The following is a 9,032-nucleotide window of genomic DNA, read 5'->3' on the forward strand; positions in this document are numbered from 1 at the left end:
TTATGCGATATGGTTCTGGGGAAATACTCTGATGTTTAAACTGTTTTGAGAACAAGATGTATGAACGTAATGGTTTTTGAATGAAATAAAATGTTTTAAATTGGTTGAAATTTTTGGTCGTTACATATGGATTACCAAAAGTCATTTCTTTTAAAGATTCATTAAAACGCAAAGGTTACAAAGTTGAAGAGTCTTTTTGTTTTATGAACTTCATAACTTGTCCTCAAGTTATAGATGTTCAAGAGTCTCTTCATTAAAGTTTTTAAAACCTTAATTAAACTCATAAGTTATGAAAATCCAAAAGTTTTTTGAATAGTTCAAAACTTTCCCTCAAGTTTTGGAATTTGTAAAGTTTCCCCTCATGAATACTTTAATTCCAAGTTAAACCCTTAGAATTTTAGAAGTTAAAATTCAACCCTTATACTTTATCGTATTATAAGTTAATAATATATATATATATATATATATATATATATATATATATATATATATATATATATATATATATATATATATATATATATATGCATAAGAGCAAGTCAGTCTTACTGTTGGTAAAACTCATTCACGAAGCCGGTCTATAAGGGGGGTATAAGGTTGTTGCCTATAAAATGGCAGCTTAATGGGTGTCCACTCTCACCCACCGCTTCCTTGACTGGTGGAGGGTCGTTAGCCGAACGGGTAGGACAAGGACTATAATTTTCATTATAAGTATAATGATAAATATAAAGTAACTAAACCTTTTATAAATTCCCAATCTTAGTTACTTTAGGAAAATGTGAATTTGGTGCTAACCCATGAAATTACACTTTGCACTTTGCTTAATTCGTTAGTGGAGCGTGTGTGGTTAACCGGCACACTAACCTGGATTTAACAAGGTAGGCAAAGGGTAACTTAATGTTTATCATAGGATCGGTGGAGCGCGTGTGGTTAATCGGCACATCAATTAAATGATAAATATTAAGGGTACCAAGTATATTTGCATGGTTATTCACACCTTGTTTTGTGATCCTCGGCATCCCAGTCACAAAACTTGAGAGGGCATAATTGAGATTGAAACATGCCATTGAAAAGTTCAATGAATCTCAAAAGATCTAGGAGTTTCAAACCAATTAAAACCTAATTCCTATTTCGTTTTTCATGGTGGAAATTGGTGAATCATCATTCGCCTACCTTCATATATTTTATAGCTTGGATTACGACATCCCTCTTCCAAGTTATAAAAGTATTGTGTTGGGTCCTAGCCTTAATATTTCATATTGGGTGTTATATTAAGGACTTAAATCAACTAACTTGAATATCTCCCATTGAAGATGTCTGGTTCAGACAACTATGATCTTCCCAAATCTCTAGGAACAAGCTTTCCTAATGAAGATGATGTCCCGTGGTTGATTCATGGAAATCATACTTCTCTTCCTTCACCTCCTCCAATTATTCTCCCTAATCTTGAAAAGTTCAAGGTCACTCAAGCCCTATTGGCAAGCAAAGTCTATGTGTGCTCATATCTTGGAGATAAAGTCACATAAAGACATGCCAGGAGAGTTGGGTGTCAAGGTCTTGAGGAAGTTGGTTGTTGACTAGGTTTTTCAATAACTTTCTAAGTCACATAGTGAGTTCCTTTACGACTACTACATGACAGACCATTACATGACCCTTAATGATCTTACCTATTTGCTTGATGCTGCTAAATCAACAATGATTTGGAGCACGGGTAAAGAAAGTTTTATTGGAAGATCGACTTTCCAAACTTCCATGGACATTGATAATGGTAACATTGGAAATCCAGAAAAGCTTTCTCTTCCCAATGGAAAGGGATTGGCCATGGTCAACCCGGTTGACCAAATGGTAAAGAGAAAGGCTAAGTCTGAGATAGTCCCGTGTACCATTCCCAAATGGTCCATATGTTTCTATTGCCAAAGGAAGGGACATTGGTTGCGAAGCTGCCCTATTTACCTGAAAGATCATAAGGATGGTAAAGTCAGAGTGTTTGAATATGCTTCGAGTAAAGTCCACTATATAACTCTATTAAGCTGCTATTTGGAGATACTTATTACATGATGTGACTAGGTCACATTTTGATGTGTTGTAGAATCAAAGAAAAGAGAGGAAGCTTAAAGGAAGAGTAAGCTGATTCTGATCGCGAAGAGATGAATTTCGATCGCATGGTTCGATGATCAGAATTTTGAGCTGTTGCTTAAAGAGTTGTGATGGATTGCTTAGGAATTCATAACAACATAGTTTTTCATATGCATTTGCATTGTAAGGATAAGTTTTTCCGCAAGTTTTAAAATAAAAGAAAATTTTTTGATTTTATTTTAAGTATCCTTATAATGGCATTTGTGAAAAATTGTTGTTTATATGTTTCCATTGATAGCAATATTGGAAAACATATTTGATTCTTTCGTTTGTGGTAGTGTCATAATTTACCAAATAAGGAAAGATTTTCATCACCCAAGTTTCAGTTGGATAGAAACTTGGAATCATGCAAGTTGTATAGTATGATGAATGAAAATCTTCATTTTTGGAAAATTAAGACTAATTCCTTGTTCACATGTATATGTGAGTCAAGTGAAGGACTAAGGGATCGAGTACACATTCTTGTGCACTGGTCAAATCCACCACAAAAGATCGATAAGACTATTCGTCATGATTTACTAAAGTTTAGTAAATATGGTTATACTTACAAGTTTAAGTATAATTCTGAAGCATTGGAAAAGTTTCGATGTATGGCAGAACGAATGAGAACAATCAAATTTGGCAGAAAGATAAAAGTTTCTCAAATCTGAAAAGATGGGAGAGTACTTTGTTTTATGATCATCTTAATGATTGTGAGACCATATCACAATTCATCCTCTAGGGACATCTTAGTGCATTCTTATGGCTAAGAAGAGGAGTCATGAATTATTGAAATGGTTAAATCAAGAAAGTGATACATACTTCGTTCCAAAACAAGTCTTAGAGTCATACTCCAAGATTGTAACTTGAGTGACACATCTTAAAGAAGGTTTATTAACACTTGTCAAATGTAGAGTAAAAGGTTTTCTACTCTTGTACATTTGAAATTGGTAAATTATGATGTTTTGGATAAAACAAAGACCAACTAAGGCCAATTGTGTGAAGTGTTTGTCTTGATAAGAATCCACACTATCTCTTGAATATTTGTTTGTCAAGGAATGGGTCTTGGCAAGAGAGTCTTATATGTCAAGAGGACAGTGGGAGTCTAAAAGATCTTGAAAGAGTCTAATCAAGAATAAAACCTGTAGTTTATCACTAGCACACGACTTGAGGTCTATAACCTATCGTGTTGACATATTCCTATTTCTGTGCCCATTCTAGTTAAAGTTGGCTTTGCATATGAGTTATGAGAGTTCTCAATTGGTTGCATAACAAGTTGGAAGCAATGGCAGGCCCTTGTGCTGCCAGGTGGCAAGAAGTTAAGACTGCACAAGTTCAGTCCATATGAATTTGTCACTAACCGTGTCTTGTGATTATGGTTTTGACAAATTCACATGGATAGGAACACATACACCATAAAATCTAAGTGTCATAAGGTTTCTCTTCGATTCATGAAAATGATGGTGAGGAAATGCTTTCACTAAGTAGGTTTTAAATAGATAGCAATTGTGATATTTGCATTCTCAAAGTCGTTAGTGGAGCGTGTGTGGTTAACCGACACACTAACATGGACTTGTGAGGAATGACAAAGGTCTAAACAATTGAGACTATGATTACGACATCCCTTTTCATAGTTTTGAAATTGTTTAGACACACATGTGTGCTATCTAAGGAAAGGTGTATGATTTTGATAAAGTTTTATCAAAGCATATCGTATCAGAAATCTGAACTTTGGTAAGAAAGTTAATAAAGTATTGATTTCTAGAAGTCCAGCTGATTTCTGAGTACATGTCAAAGCTAGTGGGAGCATAAGTGTTATGCTAATAATCATCATGTTAGTGGGAGCATGATAATTATAATAAGTGTTGCAAGTAAGCAATGTAAATTATAGAAAACAAAAGTTTCAATTGGGAAAAAGTTGTTTTGTTATAATTAAGGGAGAGAAAATTATACTTCATTTCAAAACTAAAAGCTTAGATCGTGAGATTTTAATCAAATTTAGTCAAGTATATATATGAATGTTATGTTGGAATGGTTCAACATAAGGATTGTGATTACGGCATCCCTTTTCATAATCTGAATTATGAGAACATGGCAAATAGAAATTGAAATATTATAGCAAAAGATTGGTCTAGTATAATATCTTTATGTGAGACATCATGAATCGTGTCCCATATGCTTCCGATATAGGATCGATTGCATGTGCTATAATATCATCTGTTCTAAATTTTTCCAAATGCCTATGGCATTAAGAGGGAAAAAGTACTAGAACTGGATGTGACTAAAGTGATTAAGCAATTGTCGAGGACAATCTAAGGTTTACCAAAGATTGGTTGCTCAGGGACAGTTGGAAGTATGGTGTAAATTTTTGGAGAGGACCATATTGACATATTCTGAAAAGAGGCAACTCTTGTTCAGAAGTGATAGTCAAAATGGGAATATGAAATTGTTTTCCATAGGTGGAAGTTATTCAATCTGTGTAAGATTAGAAAACTTAATGCAATAAGGATGTTCAAAGCAATGTACTTTGAATATGAGACTTCGTTTCCATGGAGTTGATCTCCATTAGAATACTCTGTAATGTCTGTTGACAAGTCTTTGTGACTTTGTGCATAATCATTACAGAGGATCAGTGCATATAAGTTTAAAATCTAATAGATTTCGGTAAATGGCATGAATTTGTAATTCTTGCATTTGCGGTAAGGATTTGGGATTGTGAAATGAGAATCATTGGAATTATGTTCAATCGATCTATTCCACAAAGTAAAGATCATAGACAAACATAGTATACATACTTGGTGTATGGCATGACTATTGTTTAGAAAACATAGTGTACATGCTTGGAGCATGGGACAACTATTGTTTTAATTCAAGTATAAAGTTGATAATTTGAAACAGTATACAATGAATGATGTGCAATCAATATGGTGATAAATAAAAGGTGTTCTATTTATATTCATAAGTTCTGAGACCATATTGGATTCGATTATTCTTGTGTTTCACTTTGCATATTTTGACTTCCAGAATAACTAGGTCATTCTTCCTGAATGACTAAGTTGTTCAAACCATCCACAATCGATAATAAGTTGGAAGTAGGTATTAAGGCAAGACTGTCATGAAGCTGGTTTGTAGATGTCTAAGGTATTGGACATAACAAGAGTTGCTACAACATTCATGAGTGCTCATAAGTTCTGAGTATTGGATTAAACCCACGCTCATTTGAATCACTTCATGGATTTTATCACGAGTGATCATGAGACGATAATATCTTATATTCTTCAAACCTAGAGATATGAGTTGTTGACTATGAGTTGGTTATACATTGATTGCACGAAAACACATTTGGTAACTCAATGTTATAAAACGTGCCTTTGTGTATGATTCAACAAGTAGTAGAACAAGCATATGAGTCGAAGTTTATCCATTCCTTTTACCCTTAAAGGGATAAAAGCGATATCTGTGGGCCCCTCGATGATTTAGTGATGACACCCCGAAGTGCTTGGCCAAGCCTGGACTGATTTGATTTGTTCAATTAGTCGGTCGTCACAAATTGGAAATCGGGAAACAACAAATGGACAGAGAGAATGATTATAATCCATGTCTCAGTCCATATGATATCTAGAATGGAGGAATATATGATCCCTTATCTACTGGACACGTCATTGATTTGTTCAGAGTACGACAGCGGCTTTAAGAGCTACAATTGCTAGTCGGGTTTTGGAGTCATACACAATAATTGTTTTAGACTTATCCAAGTGGGAGACTGTTGGATTAGTGTCTAAGTCCATAACTATAATTGGTATGTATTCGACCCGACTTGGCATGATCCATTTGGGTTGCACTTCACCGGAACAATTTATATGGATAGTCTTTTGAGAATAGTATGTTTATGATTTTATATTAATATATTATAAATTCTAATATATTAATATGGAATCATATTATTTATTTAGTATTGATCAAGAATTAATTTAGTGATAAAAAAGGAACTAATTAAATATGGACTCTTATATATATATATATATATATATATATATATATATATATATATATATATATATATATATATATGGAATGGGCCAAGTTCATTTAGGTTGGGCTAAGCTTTCATGGATAGTCCACGGAGTGTTTAACCCATGGATCCTATGGAAATGAAAGGTCATGGGTATTAGGGTTTACATGAATGTAACCCTAATCCTCCATACTATATAAAGAGGTCTTTGGCACATGAAATGGCACTAGTGTGTGTGTAAACAAGAGTGGGCCAATTTCTAGTGTTCTTACTATTCTCTCAAGTTTTCCAAGGTGTTTTTGGTGATTTGTGATTTCACTTGAGGCTTCCACACTATTGGGGCTAAGCTCTTAAAGATCAAGACTTCAAGCTCCATCAAAAGGTATGTTATCTAATTAGGCTTTTGTAGTATAGTTGCTTCACATTATGCTAGTTAGGATGAAACCTTGGAATAAAGAATATTTGCATGTATAATAGAGAAAACATAGATCCAAGGTTTATAGGGTTGCATGTACACCATAGGAGTGTTAGAATGCTCAAAACCCTTCAAGGCTGTCCAACAAGAGTTATAGGATCGGGATGAAGCTATCAAAAAATTGAAGTATTACCTATCACAGGCCCAATCACAAATGAAAGCTTCTACCGACAAGCATCGTCGTGACGTCGAGTTTCAAATCGGGGAGTGGGTGTTCTTTAAATTGCGCCCTCACAGACAACAATCAGTCCTAAGGAGAATCAATCAAAAGTCATCAACACGTTTTTATGGCCCTTTCCTCATCAGTGCACGAATAGGACGTGTGGCCTACAGGCTCCAATTACTAGAATCAGCTAGCATTCATCCAGTGTTTCACGTCTCTTTACTCAAAAAAGCAGTAGGAACAACCACCGTGGAGCCTAAATCGCCACTGGAGCTAATGGGGGATACTAATGTTGAGAAACATCCTATGCGTTGTCTAGCTAAACACATGATCATAAAAAAGGGGAATCAAATTGAATAGTTGCGGATACAATGGATAGAAGGCTCGAGTGAAGGTGAAGATTCAACGTGGGAAGATGTCATCGCCCTTTAAACCCAATTTCCTACTTTCAAGGTTGAGAAGAAGCATGTACCTCAAGATGTGAGTATTGATAAGGAACAGATGGCTGAGTCCAATAGTGTGGAGCAGCCCAATAGGTCCAAACCATTTTTGTTCTATCGAAGGAAAACGAAGTCACGTGTCAATGAATAATTTTGTTAGGCATGGAAGTTAGTTAGAATAAGATCTATATATGTCAGGACGATTGTATTGTGAGGTCATCAGGAGATTTTATCAATTTTGTATTCAGCTTAATTGCAGCTTGGGCAGGAAGACTCCTTGCGAGCTTCTCTAATTGAATTCATTGATTGTCCTTTATCCACCTACTTGTTCATCTTGTTCATCTTTGTTCTTATCAATTGGTTCTTAGAAACCAATCAAATAGGTGAATTTCCTGAAATTTAATTTTAATGCATGCATCAACTTTAAGTGTTTTATTAAAAATGAAAAATTACTACGTATAATATGACTCTTGTTAATACCTTTTACTTAACATATCCCATATTTATTAAAAAAACTGGAATACAAAATATCTTCTTCAACCCGACCCAAGTCATAAGCGGCAAACATCCGATTTTCTTTTTTGTCTAAAGTTGTGTGTTATATCTTCTTTCTTTTTATAAATTTCTAAGATGCCTTCGGAAAATCAGAAAAGGGCTATGCCAAATGTCGCCTTATGCCTTATCTCATCGACAACTAGGTAGGTTAACAACTAGATAGGTTAGTATTTATAATTATGATGTTTAATTAAATTTATATGGTTTTATTTATTTATTTATTCATTTTTTGAACAACAGGGTTAGTACCTGGGATTGAATCCAGGTGGTTATCCTGGTTAGAAACTCCTAGTTAGACATCTTATTAACCAAGTGGATTAGTCCCAACTTATTATATGGTTTTATACATCATTGGATCCCTTCAAATAAATACGGAAATTTTATGCTATTTATCATACATATAGTCGATCTAAGTTATACGTTATATTAAATATATCGAAGTTTAAAAAAAAATATTAATGAAACGAATTACACCCTATAGTCTCATAACTACAAGAATCGACATATTGGTAGACAACCAAAGTCACCGAGGAAAGCCTGACTTCCTTTAGGATATATAGGTCTTGGTTCCATTTGTCTCCAAGACAGATCACGTAGTCGCTGGAAAGTCCAACTCAAAAATGTCGTCAAGGGAAGTTTCGTTGCAATAGATCTTGACTAGTGTAAAATCATGTAATATTTCTGTACTTTTTATTTTTCTCTAGCTTCTCTTTAGCTTTTCAATAAACATTAGATGTAAATAAAAAGATATCCATCTAGAAAAACTTTGTCTAGATAAGCAGTCATCGAGTCACCGGCACAGAGACATCCTAAACGACATTGTTTGCTTAATTTTCAATGGAAAGAAATCAAAAACAAAATTTATATATTAAAAATTAACTAAATATTATTTTAGAAATTTATTGTCACAAAAATCTAACGAGATAATTTTTTTCTTGTATAAATCTTCCCAGGTCAACAAAAATGAAAGAAAAAATTTCGTCCTCTATGTCAACAAAAACTTGTTATATAAAATGTTAATCATTCATGTAAAACCCAAAACCAAACAATGCTACCGAAAACATGGGAATCATAATCGGAAAGTATGAACCAAATTTTGAATCGTATGTAAAGAACATATTGACAAAGACATGCCCAAAATGTTTTAGCTTTCATCAACAAAAAGTGGATAATATTGTAGTCATCTTTTTCAATCATGTGTTACAATTTACAACAAACTTGACATTTTATATTAAGTAATTGAAGTAAATTTAAAGTTATATCATATAGGAT

At 33.9% G+C, this 9,032-nt stretch overlaps 1 protein-coding gene across 1 annotated transcript; it reads left to right on the top strand.

The window, feature by feature from the left end:
* The first annotated feature begins 6,756 nt into the window (after positions 1-6,756).
* LOC145121462 (uncharacterized) lies at positions 6,757-7,125 on the top strand. Its single transcript, XM_079057206.1, has one exon. The coding sequence runs from the start codon at positions 6,757-6,759 to the stop codon at positions 7,123-7,125; it is 369 nt and encodes a 122-aa protein (XP_078913332.1).
* Positions 7,126-9,032: the final 1,907 nt, after the last annotated feature.

The sequence above is a fragment of the Lactuca virosa genome, chromosome 6 (assembly GCF_052849685.1).
Source record: "Lactuca virosa cultivar CGN04683 chromosome 6, Lactuca_virosa_CGN04683_v6, whole genome shotgun sequence".
NCBI lineage: Eukaryota > Viridiplantae > Streptophyta > Magnoliopsida > Asterales > Asteraceae > Lactuca > Lactuca virosa.